The sequence below is a fragment of the Meriones unguiculatus genome, chromosome 14 (genome assembly GCF_030254825.1).
Source record: "Meriones unguiculatus strain TT.TT164.6M chromosome 14, Bangor_MerUng_6.1, whole genome shotgun sequence".
NCBI classification, from domain to species: domain Eukaryota; kingdom Metazoa; phylum Chordata; class Mammalia; order Rodentia; family Muridae; genus Meriones; species Meriones unguiculatus.
The window spans coordinates 25540247-25561597 of NC_083361.1; the positions used below are offsets into that span (position 1 = coordinate 25540247).

The window sequence follows — 21351 nt, forward strand, 5'->3', positions numbered from 1 at the left end:
AGAAGACAGAATTTAAAAATAAATTATCCAATATGAAATTTAAATAACATAATAGTTTAGAGACTTGATTCTGGTAATACATGCATGCCTGTACATGTATCAATTTAAAAACACATGTATATTGTTTTCTGTAGGAAAGGAAGCAACAGAATAGATATATTTGCATAGGATATAAAGCACATTTTAGAGAAATACACACTCTGGATGTATATAAATTCAAATTTGATAGATTATCAGTTGAAATTTTATTACTCAGTAACATATGGTGGGACCAGTTTACAGATGATGTGGTTGTGGTAACAAAAGTGACAGGAAGGAACTCAGCACTCAATATGTTTAATAAATAAAGTGTAGTGATTCATTAAATATGATACCTGCAGGATCAAAAATCTCAGTACTGAAACAGATCTTTGAATGCGGCCTTGTAGGCAGCCCAAATATCTTGGTAAGAAACCCCAGCATCACACTGCATAGGAACTACTGTGTAAACTGACAGCTTTGTTGTGCACAAAGTTGAATGGCTCTAAGAAATTGTACAGTCTTGAAGAATAATGAGAAATCAGTTTACCATCTTGTTATCATTTTAGTTGCTGTGTATAACTTCAATAATTTTTCACAACAAGGGCACACAGCCACTCTCTAGTGAGGTTATATGACATTATAAATGTGTTCCATTTCCTTGGTAAGGTATTTATTTATTTATATGCATTTTCATGGAATTATTTATTGAACTATTTGTAGTTTTTACATAAAAAATAAATGTTCATCCCCATCATGAACTTGACTTCAGAATTCAGTCTTCCTGTGGGGCTCTAGTATTACTACGTAGCGATGGGTCATCTCTGCCGTGTATTCTTGAAGCAGAAAGAAATTAACAACAACAAAAAGTCAGTTTTATGACAACCAGACACAAAAAGATACAAGGCACCTATGACACATACTAAAGATAACAAATTATTTAGGCAATATCTTTGATGGGGTTGATTTCATTTGATTTTTCATTAAGGCAAAAGATAGCTATTTCCTTTTTCCTGGCTTTAATTAAAATGATGCTCATTTCAAAAAAGGTAACATCAATATTAGGACAATGTTTTTTTTTTCCTAGCAAATTTATGCCATGTTTATAACAAAAATTTAAAATTACTTGTCCTGAGCAAGAATAAAAATAAGAACAGTTTTGACTAAGAATAAAGCTCCTTCATTGTAAAACACCTTTAAAATTCAACCATGGAACAAAATCAGTAAGACTAGAATTCAGACTTCTGATGTCCACAGCAAACCTGAATACTTTAGGCAGAAATAAAAACACACAAGTAGATTATACACAACAATAAAAAGCATCAGAAATAGATGCACCTGGGTTTTGTTAAGTATAACAAAGGTCCTCAGTCCTTCATGGATGAAGCGAGAACCACATTGAACAGTGTACTGCCATAAGCAGAAATCACTCAGAAAGGCCACAATGAATTCCTTTTTGGATTAGGCATAGAGGTTTGTTTCCTGCCCCACCCCACCCCCAAACAAAGACATAACAGATATATTTGGAAATACAGGATGAATCCTGTTTTCATAAAAGCATTATGGCCACTTGAAAAACCAAAGTCACTTGAGTTTTCAGTTTTAGCCCTCCCTTGTCATAAGAGATTAAGAGTTCACTACCAGCAAAGCAGCATCATGACACAGTATTTACACACCAGTGAAGCCTTTGAGGAAGGGCTTTGCAACATGAGTCAACTGTAGCCAGCTCTAAGAATCATTCTCTACTTTATGAGGAAAGTGCTTAGGAGTGAGAACTGCCAGGGAAGCAAAGATCCTCTCACAGTATTAAGGTCTGTCCACATGGGAATGGTCAATTTAGTCAGTACAGTGAGCATTACATAATGACCCTGGGAAGAGCACCCCAGGCTTCTTCAGCATATGTTTGGTTTTGTTCTTTTCTATTCAAACATTTGCTCTTCCTCTTCATCAGCTTCTTCAATAACCTGAATCTCATCTGCTTGAGATAAGGAGGTATTCTCCACCTGCAGTTTGCTCTCCTCAGCTCTGCATTTTTCTTCTTCTTCTATGATTTCCTTCCATATCTTGTGATTTTCAGTGAGGTGGTGCATTAGCTGACAAAATATTCGCCGCCTGCCTTTCCTTCTTTGTGGTTCTGTGAAATTTAAAACAAACACTTATATCAAAGCAAATATAACTCAATCATTCAATAAATGCCTCAGTGCCCACTCTATAGTCTAAATAGTTACATAAGCTCTAATTTTATACGTGTGAAGAATAAGAAAAAAACTATCCATGCTATGAAGATCATATCCTAACAGAACACTATAGACATAGCTATGAGTGACAGGGGTTGTTCTGGATGGAAAACAAAACAGTGACAAGATACAGAGAATATGGGGTTGGAAGGGGGTACAGTACTGAAATCTAAGATGAAAATCATAAAAATCCAAAGTTAAAAATCAAGTTTGTAATGTCTTAATGTGGTAAATGTACTTCCAGTATTCTGATGAATATTATTTATTTTGAAAAGCCAGTCAACCAACCCCAAGTTGGCATAAGATTATTCTCTGCTGTGCTAACCCTACAAGCAAGGCATTTGTATCCGAACTGGGTATAAGGCTTATACAAGTGGAGCCTGATGAAGAGCACTGGCAGGACAACAGCATCTACAGAGATGTACTTCCACTAAATAAAAAAGAAATTCTCATTGTGTTACATGTTAGATTCTTAATATCAGGAGTAATTTAAATGTTCCTTTAAAAAAAGAGAACGTGGCATTCGTAACAGTTTCAAAGACAAGTTTTTTTTTTCTATTTTCCACTTATTCTCATTGTTTTATTCAGAAAAATATGTTGCTATATAACTCATTCTTAATATCAAAACCTTGGTTTTCTCAGAGCTAGGAGCTCTGTTCTTCTTTTTCTCCCCACTATCTTGACTCATTTCTTGAGTCCATGTGAGGCTGCCTTCAAGTTGTGCTCCCAGCTGTTTTGATGTTTGAAGAGGGGGAGATGAGGAGTCTAACTGCTATGACGCACTTCAGAGATTTTTCAGATAAGTATTTGCTGGAGGACAGCAGCTTGAGAGATGCTTTCATTAAATAAGAGTCCCAACTGTGCACAGAAGCAGCACAGTGACAGCACACAGTAGCTATCCAAAACCTGAGTATTCAATGTAAACACTTAGATAGGAGTTACTCAACATATCTGTACCTAAGATGCAAAAGTCTAAATCCAAATTAAGTGATCATCTGTAATCAGTAGCATTAAATAGAACATATTTTTCCTTCTGTTCTTACTGGGATTTAGATTGTCTTCTGTTTCTTCATCATCTGAATCTAACTCTTCACCATCATCATCATCACCACTTTCTGTATCATCATCCTCTTCTGCTTCTATCCACTGACCAGGCAGCAAGCCAGCAGCATCATAGGAGTTGCACAGGGGCCCCACAATATGGGTGATAAAAGACTCTTGGAGTTTTGCTAGTTGAGGAGAAGAACGATCCATGAAGGGACTAATGGGTAGGCCCAGGTTTGCTTCTTCATCTCCCTGAGAATTTTAAAAAAATACATTTAACTATTAAGGTTTACTATTAAAGTTATCTTGATGTTTTTTTTTTCTTTTCTTTATGTTTGCTATTTTGAGGAAAGGTCTCTCTACATAGCCTTGGCTATCCAGGAATTCACTCTGTAAACCAGGCAAGCCTTGAATTCACAGAGATCCACCTTCCTCTGCCTCTGGAGTGCTGGGTTAAAGGTGTACACCACCACACCTGGCATCTTGAGGTAATCTTTACATTAAACATTAATGATGGTAATTACTGTTAGAATGGAGTGTGGCTTAATAGGCACATGCTCACCTGAGGCTCATGAGACCTATATCAGCCATCAGCAGAGGAAAAACAATCACACTTTCTTTTCTCCAGACATTTGAGAAGTCTTAAAATTTATTTTCAGCCGGGCATGGTGTAACACACCTTTAATCCCAGAACTCAGGAAAGCAGAGGCAGGCAGATCTCTGTGAATTCGAGGCTACCTGGTCTACAAAACAAGCCCAGGACAGCCAAGGCTACACAGAGAAACCCTGTCTTGAAAAACAAACAAACAAAAAAAAATTATTCTCATATTCTGTTTACATCAACTAATATTCAGTTAACAGAGAAAATATATAAAGTACTAATAATTTTACTACCAACCTGCAACATTCGATAATTACCAACATTAATAGTTTATAATTAATACATTAATACTAAATTTTTTACATAGAGTGATAAATGACAATATTTTCTTAATTTAAGATAGCATGTAATTTGCATATTCCTATTCACATTCTCAATGATAGCTGGTTACACAGTATGGTGTTTTGTAACTTCCAAGGGTGGTTAAAGGACACTGTGCCTTTACAATACAATATGAGGTTAAGTAAATATGATCTGACAAGCTCAACCTCATTACTCCTACTTTCTAAATGAACAGGAATTCTAACTTTGTAAACAACTTGAGTATTCGTAACTATGAGGGCCAAGGATTCCAAAGGACTATAGTATAGGCAGGTGGTATTTGATATTTTAATGACAATGAAATTTGAAGCTTGTAGGATAATTAGCTTTCTTCAACATGATGGGAAACACCCCCCCCAAATGGCACAGACCCTGAAAATTAATAAATATCTTTTGTTTGTTTGTTTTAGCCTTGGCTGTCCTATATTTGCTTTTATAGATGAGGTTGGCTTCAAACTCACAGAGATCCACCTGCCTCTGCCTCCTTGATTACAGGCGTGTGCCACCCACCTGGCTAAATAAAAATCTTTTAAAGTGAAGATTTTTAAAGAAAAATGAAAAAAAAAAAGCATGTTTATAATTGAAGTCTTGAAAAACCACTCAGCATCTATGCTGAACTCTATCCTTTATTTTCTGTCAGGACTTCTGCCCCCATTGATACTTCCAATGCAAAGATAGTCTTTCTATGACAGACATCTTTAGATGATTAAATATGTTCTGAAGAGAACAGAAAATCACTTAAAAACTACTTCTGCAGGCTGGAAAGATGGCTCAGAGGTTAAGAATACTGGCTGTTCTCCCAAAGGTACTGAGTTCAATTTCCAGGAACCACATGATGGCTCACAACCATCTATAATGAGATCTGGTGTTATCTTCTGGCATGTATGTAATAAATAAATAAAATAAATCTTAAAAAAAAAACTACTTCTGCAGCTTTATAACAGTTTTTTAGGACTCTTCAATAGCCTCCTGTCTGTATTGGGGTTTTTTGTTTGTTTGTTTTTTGTTGTTATTGTTTTGAGAGGTGGTGTCACAGAAGCCTTCAATGTCTCATTCTCAGTTACGAGTCTGCAGTCATCAATTTGCTGGCCACTGGGGGTTTGACCATGCTCGAATGTGAATATGGTCAACACAAATTGTACTTGGCATGTTTTTTGGGGGAGGAGGAAGGATCAGAAGGTGAAGCTGGGTGGAATGGGAAACCAGTGTGATCAGGGTACATTGTATGAAATTCCCAAATAATTAATAAAAATATGTTGGGAGGAAAACTACTTCATTTGCAAATCAACTATTTTAAATTATAGATTCTCAGGTTGAAAGTGATCTTAGAGATCACGGTCTATCCCTATCTACTCAGCCAAAAATATAATCAACTTATTTCAGACAAGTTATAAGCTATATAGTTTTGTTTGCTACTTTACATGTTAGCAGTAGTGGCTAGAGGGATGGCTAAGTGGATAAAAGCACTGGCTGCTCTTTCAGAAGACCTGAATTCAGTCCCCAAAACCCACATGGTAGCTTACAACATCTCTCACTCCAGTTCCAGCAGAGGTGAAGTCCTCTTGTGGTCTCTACAGGCACCAGGCACACTACACATGCAGGCAAAACATCCATATGCATACAATAAAATTTTTAAAATATTAAAATCAAAGGTAGAGCCAAGAAAACACTAGGAGCCATGGTACAAACAACATTTAGTCCCTTACAAGACAGCTCATTTCTGTAGCAATTAAACCTCAAAGATGCTTTCTTCCTATGGCAGCTCTTTTAAAACACACCAATCTCATGCTTCATCTTACCTGCTCATAAAATTCATTCACAATGCCTTCTGTCCATCTCAAATGTAGGTCTCGAGCTTTGGCTGGGCCGTTTATATCTGCTAGTTTGATGCACACCTGGCAGACTAAGAGGCGGTCGCTCTCACTGCTCCATTCTATACCGTTACTGTTCACGTCATTGGCCTATTTTGGAGAAAAAGACTTGTTTTAGGTCCTGCAGACACAGTTTCTAATGTTCGTTCTTACCAATTATCTTAAAATTATTTTCTGTCCAAAGGACAGGAAGAAATTTTACTAAATGCATCCTTAAAATCAAAATGTGCTGTAAACATGGATCATCTATGTGATAAAATGTCCCACTGAACTAATAATAAGACTTTGTTTCAAAGGCACCATCGTTTTTTATTTTTAAAAAAAGACAACTCTGGTTTTATTATTTGTAATTATCATAGAGAATAATAATAATGTATATGTTTATAATATATATTAAATATATATATTTATGATCTATAAACAATAAGAATTGTAATTATTTCTACCTAAAAGAAAAGCCACTTAAAACACCTAAGGAAAAATCCATTCTAGCTGTGACAGGCAGTGATACAGTTCAAAGACACAAGTTTTAGAAGCTCAACTCTATGGTCTAAATATTAACTCACAACTGATTTAAACTGAACCTATTTAACCTATTCAAATTCATTTCTTTCTCTATAAAAAAAGTGATGGTAATCTTTTCATTCACTGCCATAAAGATAAGTAAACAGCACTTGGTTTATAACAAAGGCTAAGTAAATATTAATTAGCATGACATAAGTAAGTAACATTAACATTATTTATTAGGAAAATTTAGTATACTTTCTCAACTTTTTTCTCTTCCATGGGACACAATGTCATTATCATTGTCAGAGCAAGTTATTGATTCTACACTCCACAGTAAATATGAATTCTCTGAGGCTGGGAGGCCATGAGCTGATCTTCATCATTCCACACACATCACAGTGACTACACACACATAGCAGTTCTAGCAGACAGTTTGGGAATGAGGAGATCACTGTCAAAACAGAAGAGAAGAGACACTGCTCTTCTGCCAGATCAGCAGTAGAAAATTACTAATACAAAGAAGATTTGACAGGTGTGGCAAGATAGACATGAACATTTTTAAGAACTGGCTTCTTAAAAAACACAACTTTAATTTCATAAAATGTCTCGCTTGGTACTGAGTAGCTCTGATTTTGCTATAAAAACTTTGGATATAATTAGTTACTTGTTGGTATAATGTTCTTTTGAAATGTATACACCTTACCCTTGTTCATTCAAATGCTGATTTCTACCCCCACTCTCTGGTTTCAATCCGGATATTGCATTGTGATACTTTTCCTAAGCATCCTGTCTCAACTTTGTGTAAACAAGCCAAAATAAAGCAACTAGCCACAATGTTGAGCAATGGAAGGAGCCAGAGGGGAGGAGCCAGAGGGCAGGGAATGAGTGGGAGGAGAAAGGGCCAGGCAGAGGGAGGAGAGCCAAGGGAGAGAGGCCATGGAGAGATGGACTTGGACCTAAGATTTCACAAAAAGCAAGTATAATGGGTGAATCTAAATGTTGGGAAACTATGGGGCTTGGAAGTTTAGGATGGAGTAACTATTGCCCAGCATTGTGTTCTAGGTTAACTAAATAAATCATAGTCTCTGTGTGATGATTTGTTTATACAGCTGTTTAGGATTAACAGCAGCTTTACCAGAAGATATATCAACAGTAAATATTAATCGTTTCATACAACAGTTACTATTTGAAAAAGAAAGCCACAATAAAATTCATCTTTTTGGCAAAAGAAAGCAAAGCAAGCAACAATATTTTAAGACATATTGCCATAATAATAAAAATGTTTATTTAAAATAGTACAATAATATTATTGAATATCAGTTATTATTCTTACTTCATGTGTAATGTAATTCCAACCTAACAACAACAACAAAAAACAAAACCCCTACTTTCATCTATCACACTAACAATTTCCCTTTCCAAATTCAGGTACTACTTTACATAACAAACCTTGGCATTGAATTCAGCAAGGAAATCAAAATGTTTTTTGAGATCTGTAGCAAGGATTGCTTCTATGACTAAAAATCGAAAGCGCTTGAATTCCACATGATCAAGGTTAAGGAGGAAGTTGTATTCTGGGCGAGAAAGATACAGATTCCAAGCTGATGCAGCATGATGATTTTCCAGAACAGATCTGTCATTGTATAAAACTGCCTAAAAAAAAGAAAGAAAAAATGAGACAGGCATCTTACACACAGGAGCTTTAATCACGCACAGTCAGAAACAGGCCAGAACAGTGCATACCTCCTACAAATGGGGCATTTTAATATTATGATAAAATATCTATGGGTTTTAATATCTATGATAAAAGGTTGTAATAATTTTACAAATGAGTAGACTGTCATGCAGAGGCTAAGGACACCTTTTCTTCTTATGTGCACATTTAAAATAAAACATTTGTCCTCAAATACTCTGTAATACCATGCTGCCTCCCAAGTGATGGAAAATTGTGTTTTTGAAGTAAACATTCAATTTGTAATGATTCTAATAATAAATTCAAGGGAATACAGAACAGGGCTAGGGCAGAACTCTGTTCTACAGCCAACACAGAGTTAACTAAAGAAGTGATGTGTAGGGTAAGCCAGAGCATGTGTCTGAGGACACAGCCTATGTTTCCATCTTGACACAATGCCTGAGTAGTAAGATCACAAACCTTCTGGAAACAACAGTATGAGCTCGCTTCTCTACCTCATACCAGTGGAAGGCCTTGAGAGGCATTCAGAACCAATAGAAGGTAGAATTTCTAAAGCTTCTACCTCTCTAATAACCAAAACATTTTCAAAATTACTAAAGAATCAGTAACTTTCTAAAAAGCTGTCAAGTTGTGTTAAAGTGCAGGAATTAAAACGCAGAAACAAAACTTGTTTTCCTGGTCCTTACTGCCAAAAAGAAAAGAAAGACAGATAAAGAGAGGAAGTAATATCAGGTGAGTCATGTGGGCTTGACTTCTAGACCTGTTATTTGAAAATTAGAGCCTAGATGTAAGCATACCTGCATGTCATCATGTGACCACTTTACACCGTGCAATGATTTAAGCTCTTACGAGCCACAGAAAAAGCTTCTTGTCAATTTTCAAAGAACTTCTAAGTGTAAGTCATTCCTAAAAAGATGTCTCTCCTAAGACTCCATAAGGGGACAATTTATATTTAACAGCACTGACAAATTCATGCTTAATTTAACAAAGACTGGTAAGCTATCAAAATAGCTCCACCATATCAGAAAGAAGAAACTGAACTCCCAGGTCATTAAAAGACACTGTTCTGGGCCATGAGAGGACTCAGCAGGTACAGGTGTTCACTACACAAGCCTCACCCTCTGCTTCAATCTGGGATCTGCATAAAGTACAAGCAGAAAGCAACCTCCCTGAAATTTGTTCTCTAACCTCCACATGCATACACACACACACAAGCAGACACACACCATACACATAGCAATATTTTTAAGACATGACATGTTCAATAAGTATTTTCTGAAGCCATCAGCTAGTGGCCTTAAAAACTTTCAGAGAGCTAGGGCAGTAAAATAAAAAGTTCCCAATTCCTTTACCATTCGAACTAAAATTACTAAAAGAGAAATAAAATGGAAGCAAAAATCAAAATTGATTTATAATCTCCATACTAGAAATTTCAAATACAGGGGCAAAAATAAGAACAGGTTGTGGAAAAACCAAGTCACCTGTTGATATGAAAATGAACTGCATTGTAAAGTGCTTTCCTCAGGTGTCATGCTTAGCACTGAGTCTCTGAATGAGAAGAAACTCCAGGAATGTGGGTTCAGGGGCTGCATCTGTTCCCCAGCTGAGTGCTACCTACTACACTTCTATTTTGAGGACTATTTAGTCTGGAGTACTGATTCCCATACTAGCATCTCATTCTCTCCAGGCAGCTTCCTCCAATATTAGAAGGCAAACATAGCACTCAAGTCACTGTGCATGCCCTCGGAAAGGATTGTTAGATGCCAGTTTCTTCTGCCTTTCTCACGTGACTTGCCTTAAGACAACAGTTCTGCTTTGCTACTCATTCCTCATCATGAGTTACATCCACACGGGCCAAAAGACAATGTAACACACTGATCTTGTAAACTAAAACTTCTGAAATGATGAGCCGAAATAAACCATTCCTTTTTAATTGATCATTGCTTTAGGTATTTTATCAAAGTAACAATTTTTTATAGAAAGTTTTAATATAGTACCTCTTTTTGCCCTTAAGATAACAATTTTTTGTTCCACTGCAAAACTTTGTGTGTGGTATGGTGTGTTGTACATACTTGTTAATGTGTATAAGTGCGCATGTGTGTGCAAGTGCATGTGGAAGCGAGAGCTTAATGGTGAATGTCTTTTCTTGATCATTTTCTGTCTTTATTTTTGTGACAATCCCTCTGTGAACCTTCTGAAGCTCATTGTTTGTATAGAGCTTAATTTATAACCCTCCTCTGCCTAGTGCTGGGTTTTAAGAACATGTCACTCTATCTGGCTTTTGAACATGAATCCTAGAAATCTTAATGCTTTGGACATAGATACTTTTAAGAGGTGATCCCTCTCCCAGCCCCAGAGAGATAAACTTATATCTTCATTCACATACCTCAGGAACAAAAAGGTAACCAGAAATCAAACACAAGCCTCCAGATATCAGGTGCAGTGCTTTCCCCCAAGTAAGTATGCCAGTCAAACATGATGTGAAGGTTAGCATGGCCTCTGAATATGTAGAATGGTACTGCAAATATGTATCCTTGGGCAGGTAGTTTCTCCAAAATAACACTTACAAAGTAAGCATCCCTCTCTCTCATTTCTAACACATACATACATACACACACGTCCCTCAACTTGAAATTAAAAGAATTTATCTTCTATATTTAAAACAGTTGGCCTGCTTGAAGAAGATAGGAAAAAAAGAGGAACATAAAGTGGCTTCAAATGACAAAAAGATAAAAACTTAGTTTAAACCGAATGCTAAAGTGAAGACAGATGAATTCATCAGAAACAGTTACAAGTCTCTATGTAAGGCATATGGTTAGAAACAAACAACATTGCAGCAGTCTGTTACACAAACAAACACTTCAAATCACCTTAAATTCTTCCAAAAACCATGTTTAGTTTCAAGGCCTCATAATTAAAGCTATTGTAGTTACAGTATTCATGTTGGGAACTCATACTACTTTATTTAAACTGTGATATGACCATAGAAGAATTTCTTAAGTTTATCAGCTGTATTTCTTTCCATGTAAAATATTGTACCAAAAGAAACTATTATATATCTTTTTTATTACATTTGTATTTACATAATTGTTTATGTGGACAGAGACTACATGTCTAAGACATGTAGACATGCGAATGTCTAAGGACAGCTTGTGGTAATTGGTTCTCTCTTTCTATCAAGTGGGCCTCAAAGATGAGACTCAGGTTGTCATGCTTGGAGGGAGGCAGGCATCTTGCCAGCCCAAGAAAAAAATAATTGTTAGTACACTAATATATTCATTAATATAGTACTAAAGGACTGAAAGTCAAGATATTAAGACAAATCATAGGAGAAAAATGGGAAGAACATAATATCCTTAGCCATTATAGCTTTTAGCCATACTAGGGACCCAGGCAGAAGGAACAAAGATCCAACCAGAAAGTTTGATCAAGGTGATAAAGGACAGTAATATTTCTATCAAGCTCTAGAATTTACAAAACATGATTTATTTCATAAACTATTCTTTTTTTATAGCTGAAGGAACTGATTTTTCCAAATTCTCTTAGCATTCATCACCATGTATTTTCATCAATTAATTACAGTAAAGAGTCTATTGGCAACATAACTCATAAAAACGATGGCTAATAGAGGGATTATACAATGGGTTATAAAAAATTATGGAATAATTCTTAAGCTTCTGAAACACTCTTTCCTACCTGAGGTGCATTTGTAGCTACTAGAAACGCATTTGTTCTTCCTGGGTGATCATAGTCATGCATGGCAGCTGCCACATACAAAGCCATCAACTCTAATGCAGGGATGTTTGCAGATAAGCAGCCATAGGTCTCGTCTGGAATACAGCAACTCTTGGAAGAAATGTAAGCCATCTGTCCAGAACCAAGTTGACCATCTGACTCTGTGTGACAGTAAATAGTAAACACACATTAGAATGCAACTTCCTGACAACTGTGCTAAGGAGAGACTTCCCCATAAGGAGCATCAGTTCTAACTGGGTAAAATTAACTACTCAACAAGAGTGTCTAGTTTCCCATGGTTTATCTTGCACTACACTGGAAAACCCTGACACTAGGATGATGCTTTCTTGCTAATCAATTCATAAAAACTTTAAATTTGGAATTTTCAAAACATTTGTTTGTAAGTGCTAAATACAGTAGTCATACAAAATACTGGCACCAAGAAGAGAAAGTGGACACAAAGTCCCACACATTACCAAAAAGTTACTTGTAATTGATACCTCCTGGGAAAGGGAGTATAAATTTTTCTCCAATGGAGTGTCCGTGGGTATATCAACTACACTCTAGGACAGGCTCCATGCTCAAAGGTAGTTAGCTAGCAAAGAACAGATGCTATGGTTTTTGGTTTTTGTTTCTGTGTGTATGTGTGTGTAGGTGTTGTTTTGTTACCTTTTGTCTAATTTTCTTTTTTTAAAGTTTGGTTTGATTTTCCTTTTGTTGTTAATTGTCTTTCCTGCTTTTTTTTTGAGAGAGAAAAAAAGAAGGAACAAGTAGTTGGAGGTAAGGACATGAGGAGGATCTGGGAGAAACTTGGGGAACGGAAAGAATATGATCAAAATATACTGAACAAACTGAGGAATGGATATAAAAATTGTGGTACATTTACACAATGGAATACTACTCAGCTATTAAAAGAAATAATGAAATTTGCAGGCAAATGGATGGAACTAGGAAAGATCAGCCTAAGTGAAGTAACCTGGACCCAGAAAGACACACATGGTATGTACTCACTTATAAGCATATTATTAGACCTAGAGTACAGGATAATCATACTACAATCCACGGAACTATAAAGCATAAGGAGGGCCAGTGAGACGGTGCAGGAATGTCACTCAGAAGGGGAAATAGAATAGACAGCAGAAGTGGATAAAGAGAGGGAAGTGGACAGGAGATGGAATGGGGAGGAAAACAAGGGTGTGGATCAGATATGGGGAGAACAGGGGTGGGAGGTAAGAGGGCTGGGAACAAAAAGGGAAACTGAGGGGTGGGATGGGGAATGGACATCTCTTTGTCAAGCTGGAGGCTGGTGACAGGATAGGCTCCTGGGAGGATATAGGTGTGACTCTAGCTGAAACTCCTAATGGGGGTGGGGCATGAAGACGGAAGTGACAATCTCCTAGCAAAGTAGTACTAGTAGAAAAATGGGAACAACAAGCCACCGACAAAACCTGTGATCCAAAAATTACCCTGCCTACAAGAAATGCAGGGATAATGAGGGAACAAAGTTTGAGGGAAAGTTCAAACAATAATAAGTTCAACAACAACCTGAGACCCACCCCACAGTAGAGAGCCAGCCCCTGACACTAATAATAATATTCTGCTATACTTTCAGACAGGAGCCTAACTTGACTGTCCTGTGGGAGGCTCCAATAGCAGCTGATTGAGACAGATAGATGCTGGGACTTTCAGCCAAGCATGGAGTAGATCTCTGGGGGTCCTGTGAAAGTGTTAGGGGAAAGATGGAAGGATCTGGAGGGGACAGGAATCCCACAAGAAGACCAACAGAGACAACTAACCCAGTCCCATGGGGGCCTTCAGAGACTGAGACATCAACTAAAAAGCATGCATGATCTGGACAAAGGGCCCCTGCACACATGTAGCCCACAGGCAGATTAGTCTTCATAAGTGGTGCCTGAAGAGTGGGGGAGGGGAGAGGCTGTTGCTAACATGGACTCTATTGCCTGCTTTTAGATCACTTCCCCCTGGCAGGGCTGCCTTGCCTCAGGGGATGAAGACATGCTCAGTCCTGATGTGACTTGATGTGTTGGGAAAGGTTAATACAGAAGGAGGGAGGCTCCCCTTTTCTTCAGTAAAGGGAGAGAGGAAGTGGAAAGGAGGGGAAGTGGGGAGACTGTGAGGAAGGAAGAGAGGGGGCACCCTAGGGATGTAAAATAAACTAATATAAAGTTATATATAAATATATACATATATATGCTAAATGAAACATTATATATAGTAGTCATAAAAAGATCTAAATGGACAAAACTTGAGAATTAAATTTGATTATAAAAACACTATGAACACGTAGGAATTTATTGTACCACCAAAATAAGCTCCTCAATAGGAGACACTACTTTTCAAGTCTCATTCTGAAGAAATGTTTCACGTGCTGCATTGACTACAATTTTTCTTTCCCTTCTTTTCCCTCCCATGAGGCTCTGTACAATAGAACAGAAAAAAAAGGATGAACACAAAAAGGCCTGAAAACTGAGAACTACTCAGGTACCACTCCTCTGCTTCCACCTGTCAGAAGCACCGTGTTCTCCCCTGTCTGGGCTTCTGGTTCCTAATATCTCATCAAATATACATATACATATACATATACATATACATATACATATACATATACATATACATATGTATTAGCCAAGCCTAAATGGTCAAGCTATTACTGCTGTTAAGGGAATTGGAAGAAATTACAAAAAGTAAAAGACATTATAGTAGACAGTTTATAAAACCAAAGATAAAAGAGATACAAGCTATCTTTGATTGTGTTCATCAGATAGAAATAATGCTTTTTTTAAAGTCCAAATGATTTTCTAATCATAATTTAAGTCAATATTTGTTTCTGCAAGAAATTTTAACATAATAACCTTAATGCTAAAGTATTCATTATTTTTATACTGTTTATGCTTTCAATGTATATTGAGTTTTAGAAAACTATACTCTAACACTCCTTAAGACAATTATGAAACAAAACAGTTGAATATATGGACATACATTATATAGGCAAACTGCTTTTAAAAACTCTTTAATTATTAATATCAGGTCAATATCTTCAACATTTCCTTGTGTTATACCCATCATAGAATCCCCCTTAAGTTATAAACCAAATTTTAAAAATCAAAAATGGCAAAATAAATCCTTATTAAACTAAAAAATTAGTTAGTGATGAAGCACATAAACGCCAATACTTGGGAATTCAAGGACTATCCAGGTACATAAGACACTTTCTCAAAACAAAAACAAACAACAGCAAATACTTAAAAAACAAATCAAAATTAAAACTCAGTAATTACTTAGAACTTAGACAGTAGGTTCTTGATACAGCAGTACATACAAATTTTATAGAAACTTAATATTAACATGGCAGTGTTTTGCAAATTGTTCTTCAGATTCAACGCTACATATATATCAAAATCCAAACTGGCTTTTCGAACATAAAAATATAAACCAAGTATACAATTAATATAAATCTAACATATAATTATGCTTATATATAATACATATATAATTAATATAAATATAAGAGACTGAATGGCTAAAATTACCCCAAAGGAAAAAAAAGGAATAACACTGGAGGACTCAATTTCCTAACTTTAAAGCTTACTGCACAGCTCAAGTGAAAGATACATGGTACTATTACAGAAATAAACACAGATAAATGAAATGGACTGCAAAGTCCAGAAAAATACTTTAATGTTTATGGTTACTGACCATTATGAGTACATCATGCAATAACCTAGTTTTCAAAATGCACTAGAATATAGTAATAATCTAGGAACTTTTACCAAAAGAATAGCTATCTGAGGAAGACAGCTTGATTTTATCTAAAAACTTATGGATTTATACACCAAAATTCCCATTCAGTGATCTATAAAGGCTCCATAAAAGATAGCATGAGCACTTCTAGCTTGGTTGGACATCTTGAAATACAACTTACACAAGGGGAAAACATTTCATATGACTTTCATATTCCGGGTATCACATAAAATCCACAGCCTTAGTGTTAAAGGATTGGGACGAGATGAGAGGGCAGGTGGTATTCAAATGTGGTAAATTTGCCATTAGAACTCAAAGGTTCCTCTACGTACAGATTTTCAAATTCCTCAGTTATCCACCATTTTGCAGGGGAAATTTCAATAGGGCTTAGACCCCTAACTGCCTAGAAAATCTCAGGAATAAAGGGATGATCCCTCCTCTCCCCGCTTTACCTGTCTGTCTCTGCCTCTCTTGGTCAGTCAGTTGCTCTCTCTCCCTCTCTCATCAGTACTTACCCCTACTGAGCATCTAGAATATTCATTGCTTTATTTAACAGTGTGTACACGCATGCTCGTGCACACACAGGCACTAGTGAGTGCAATGACTGTCGAGGTCAAAGAGATCAAAAGACCCCTTTAAGCTGGATTGTGAGTCACCCAACAGGAACACTGGAAATGAACCTCTGTTCTCTCGGAAAAACAGCAAGAGCTCTTAACTGCTGAGCTATCTCTTTAGCACTCATTTATTACTTCCTCATCAACAGTAGCTACTCGGCATTACTTCTCCAGTGTTACAAGTAAAATGAAAGTCCACTACAGAAAGTGAAACTGTTTCCATACAAACTCTATTCTGTAGATCTGTTTTACTAGAGTAGTTCATGTTCTAAGTTCCAATAAGAGACAAAGGAACCTTTTAATACATGAAGCTTATTTCAAGAATGACACTGATGATGAGGGATAGGATTAAGTTTTTGGAGCATAATTTACAATGCTTGTACCTGCTTTTAAAAATTATTATTATTATTATTATTATTATTATTTACAACTTATTCATTTTGTATCCCAGTTGTAGCCTCCTCCCTCATCTCCTCCTGATCCTACCCTCTCTCTCTTCCCTAGTCCACTCACTGATAGGGGAAGTCCTCCTCCCTCATTGTCTGACTCTAGTCTATCAGGTCCCATCAGGACTGCCTGGATCTTCTTCCTCTGTGGGCTGGCTAGCTCGTCCCACCAGGGAGAAGTGTTCAAGGGGCAGGCAACTGAGTTCATGTCAGAGACTGTCTCTTCTCCTTTTACTAGGGAACACATGGAGACTGAGCTGTCTGTGGGCTACATCTGAGCCAGGGGTCTAGGTCCTCTCTTGTTGAGCTTGCACCTGTTTTTAAGTATTACTTAAATACTTCTGTGAGATTTTTAAATGTGTTCCTTTGGTTTGATATCACTGTTTATTTTAAAAATACCTAATAGACCTGAAACAAAAATTATCGAAATATCCAAGATAACCGCTATCTAAGTAGAATGGAAAGGCAGAAAATATGTTACATACAGTAGTTCTGGATCATAGTCTAATTCTTCACATGGTAACAGATTTACAATTTTTATGTCATGTTAAACACTGTAACTTACACAATCTTTTACATGTACCAGAGTTTACTTAAAAAATTGTTTAGATTAGAGACACTATATAAAATAACTTGATTTATTATTATTTCTAATCAAATAAGTTAAAGAAAGATTTCTAGGAGGAGGTACCTGCTTCGGTTCCTGTTCCATGGTTATTGTGGATCTGCTGTAAGCCAGGAATTGGTCGTGTTGTCAAATACCAAACAGCATGCAGGACATCTGTGGCATGTATACGATTGTGATCTAAAGTCACCAAAATACTTTATTATAGCATCATTCTGATAGCTTTGGCTTAAGACATTTGAAAAGTGAAAGTTTTTTTCTAGCTATACTATGTCCCAACAAGTAAGTTATTTCCCACATTTATATTTTGTTTTATTTTAAAGATGTTCTGGTATAGTAAAAGGTGTTTTTTTTAATTACAGTTTACTCACTTTGTATCCCAGCTGTAGCCCCCTTCTCCCTCCCCTCCCAATCCCACCTCCCTCCCTCTTCTTCCCTATGCCCCTCCCCCAGTCCAATGATAGGGGAGGTCCTCCTCCCCTTCCATCTGACTCTAGTCTATCAGGTCTCAAAGGACTGGCTCCACTGTCTTCCTCTGTGGACTGGTAAGGCTGCTCCCCTCCTCAGGTGGAGGTGATCAAAGAGCCAACCCATGAGTTCATGTCAGAGACTGTCCCTGTTCCTATTATTGGGGAACCATCTTGGACACTTAGTTGCCTCGGGCTACTTCTGTGCAGGGGTTCTAAGTTTTCTCCATGCATAGTCCTTGTTTGGAGTATCAGTCTCAGAAAAGACCCCTGTGCTCAGATTTTTTTGGTTCTGAAGAAATCATGAAATTTGCAGGCAAATGGTGGGATGTAGAAATGATCATCCCAAAAGCAGAAGGACACTCATGGTATTTACTCACTTATAAGTGGATATTAGACATATAATATAGGATAATCATACTAAAATCTGTACACCTAAGGAAGCTAGGCAAGAAGGAAGACGCTGGGAAAGATGCTCAATCTTCATTCAGAAAGGCAAACAGGATGGACATCAGAAGAGGGAGAAAACAGGACAGGAACAGGACTATCACAGAGGGCCTATCACAGAGGGCCTCTGAAAGACTCTACCCAGGAGGGTATCAAAACATATGCTAAGAATCATAGCCAAACTTTTTGCAGAGTGCAGGGAATCTTATGAAAGAAGGGAGAGACAGAAAGACCTGGAGGGAACAGGCACTCCAAAAGGTGTTCATTTAAAAGGTTTCAGATAAAATGCAAAAAAATAGTAAAGGCCCAAGGAACACACAGGGAAGACAAAGAAAATTGAAAGGTATTGAAAAAAATTGTTGAGATTTCTATTTTGTGGCTTATGTAACATGGTATCTAGATTAAGGAAACACAATAGAGTAGTCTGAGGGACAGGAAAGATGACCCAGTGGGTAAGAGCATTTCCTGTATAAGAACGAAGATCTGATTTCAGATCCCAGTACCAAAGTGAAAAGCTGGGCATAATTGTATTTGCACTGTAATCCCAGCATTTGGGGGTGGTGTGGCGGGGAGCTGGGGAACAGGGTGGGAGGAGCAGGGGAAAGACTGAGACGGAGGATAGAAGGAACATGCCTGGTTTCCAGCATAGACACAGGTTCAGTAAGAGACCAGTCAAAGTCATCCTCAAGTCTTTCTGTGTTTACAACAGGCATGTGTGTGCACAGACATAGATAGTTTTGCTCACTGAACAGTTATATACCCTGAATGCTTATGTTTTTGATCATAAAAAAGTGAGCAGTACTCACCTCTTAGCTTCCCTATGAAGATTAAATGGAAACTAAAGCTTGACTAACTCACTTTAAACTATGAAGCAGTGTTATTATGCTAATTTAGGAAAATTCATTCTGTATGTGTTCATATGGAGGGAAACTACAGAAAGGTCTAACACATAGAAAACCATTTTCTTAATATGAAATTCAAATTATACGCAGTATTAAAAATTTTAAATAATTCCAGATGTCAGAGCTTAAAATAAAAACTTAAAATAGAAAATTATGAGTAAATTTTAAATAATTTTAAAAGAACAATTTTTAAAATTGTTGACTTAATATTCATGAAAACTTAAAAATACAAGGCACATGAATAATTGATATACAAGCTGTATACTGGACTAAAGAAATGGTTCAGTCAGTAAAATGTTTCCTTTGCAACCACAAAGACCTGAGTTTGAGCCCCAGAATTCGTATTTTAAAAACAAAAACAAAACAAAACAACAACAAAAAACTAGGCCCTGCTTTACAATACTTGTAAACCAAGTGCTGGGGCTGAGACAGGAAAGTCCTTGGGACTCACTAGCTGGCCAGCCTGGCCTACTTGGTGAGCTCCACGAGAATATAGCCCTCACTTGGTCTGTCCTACACATGCATGTTTGCATGTGTACACCACGGGACACATACATATACACATACATGCAAACACACACACACAAGATGATACGTACTACACAACATTTAAGTGAAGAAACCAGATTATAGGTAGGTATCAATATTATGATCCACTTTATGAAAATTTTGTAAGAGGGAGGTTTGGAGGACATATATCAAAATTAAGTCGGTTAACACCAGGTAATAGTATATAAATATTCTTCTTTTAAAATATCTATTTAAAACTTTCTCAAATGTGCATTTCTAAAAATATTTCAGGGCTTATCTGAAGAGAAAGACAAGTTATTAAAATGGAACCAGGTATGGCAATACTCACAAGGAATGTCTCGGTAGCCATTTTCTAATGCACGAAAATAGTTCATAAATTCTTGAGTGGGAATTTTAAATGTTTCCAATAAACCAGTATCTTGAAATAAAGTATACATAACCTAATTGTAAAATAAAAGGAAGCAAAATTTAAAAATCAAACTGTCTCTCTGTATGGGATCCAAACGCAAGCCCTTGGGAAGAAGATCAAGTGCTCTTACTTGCTGAGCCATCTCGCCAAGTCTCTCAGTATATTTCTTTAAGTTAGTTCCTTATAAGCGTCTCAAGAATTATTTTTTTTTTCCAAATAATAAGGTATCACTCTAAGGTCTATGAAAACCAAAGAAATTTTATCAAACGTATCATGTCCAAATCTAAGTTTTTTTCTTGATCTTACTTTAGCTTTTTATTCTAAATTTTATTTTTTCTTAAGTGCTTAAAAATTAAAACAAGTCCAAAAAATTTATTCATCATATTTTTGGTCCTAAAGAATTCAGTGAGGGGCTGGATGGATGGCTCAGTTGTTAAGAGCACTGCTTGCTCTTCCAGAGAACCTGACACATGGCAGCTCACAACTGTCTATAACCCCAATTCCAAGGGATCTGACACCTTCACACATAATTTTAATGCACATAAAATTAAAAAATTAAATAAATGAGAATTCAGTGGACGGTCCTTCTATGCCTGCTATATGCTGTCCCTTTATGTTTTATAGTTTGTAGATATTAAAGGAATTAATGAGAATCATATTTTAGGAAGGTCAATTGTTAAGTAGACTGATTAGGTACAACTCTGACTTTTGGTTCACTGATGAGATGAACTATTCACCCAAGGTCATAGATAGATAGCGATGTTAAAAAAAAAAAAAAGGAAGCTTACATTTTAGTAATTAGAACTAAATCATTTTTCAGGTCCTTTCAAACCTCAAGAATCAAAATAAGTAAATCTTTATTACTATTTTCGCCTAACTTAAATCTCATTAATATAGATAAATCAATGATTTTAAGATATATTTATGTATGTAAAATATATTTATATTTACAATAGCATATACTATAGAACATATATGTATATCATGTATAATTTAAGTATATGTTTTAAGGGCTACCTGAAAGTTAAATTTAATGACAATGCCATTTCTGAGTTTGCACT

At 36.5% G+C, this 21351-nt stretch overlaps 1 protein-coding gene across 2 annotated transcripts in view; it reads right to left on the minus strand.

The window, feature by feature from the left end:
* Nucleotides 1-211: 211 nt before the first annotated feature.
* Nucleotides 212-21351, minus strand: part of Pde3b (phosphodiesterase 3B) — a 142307-nt gene continuing 121167 nt past the window's right edge. The window contains exons 10-16 of one of the 2 annotated variants that reach the window (XM_060366999.1): nucleotides 20210-20321; nucleotides 17601-17714; nucleotides 12049-12248; nucleotides 8109-8312; nucleotides 6081-6242; nucleotides 3299-3551; nucleotides 212-2152 (exon numbers count right to left, since the gene is read on the minus strand). In XM_060366999.1, coding sequence (XP_060222982.1) covers nucleotides 1938-2152; nucleotides 3299-3551; nucleotides 6081-6242; nucleotides 8109-8312; nucleotides 12049-12248; nucleotides 17601-17714; nucleotides 20210-20321 — 1260 coding nt within the window. In that variant the 3' untranslated portion in view covers nucleotides 212-1937. Of the gene's footprint in view, nucleotides 2153-3212; nucleotides 3552-6080; nucleotides 6243-8108; nucleotides 8313-12048; nucleotides 12249-17600; nucleotides 17715-20209; nucleotides 20322-21351 lie in introns of both variants that reach the window. The other variant, XM_060367000.1, reaches the window with a different exon arrangement.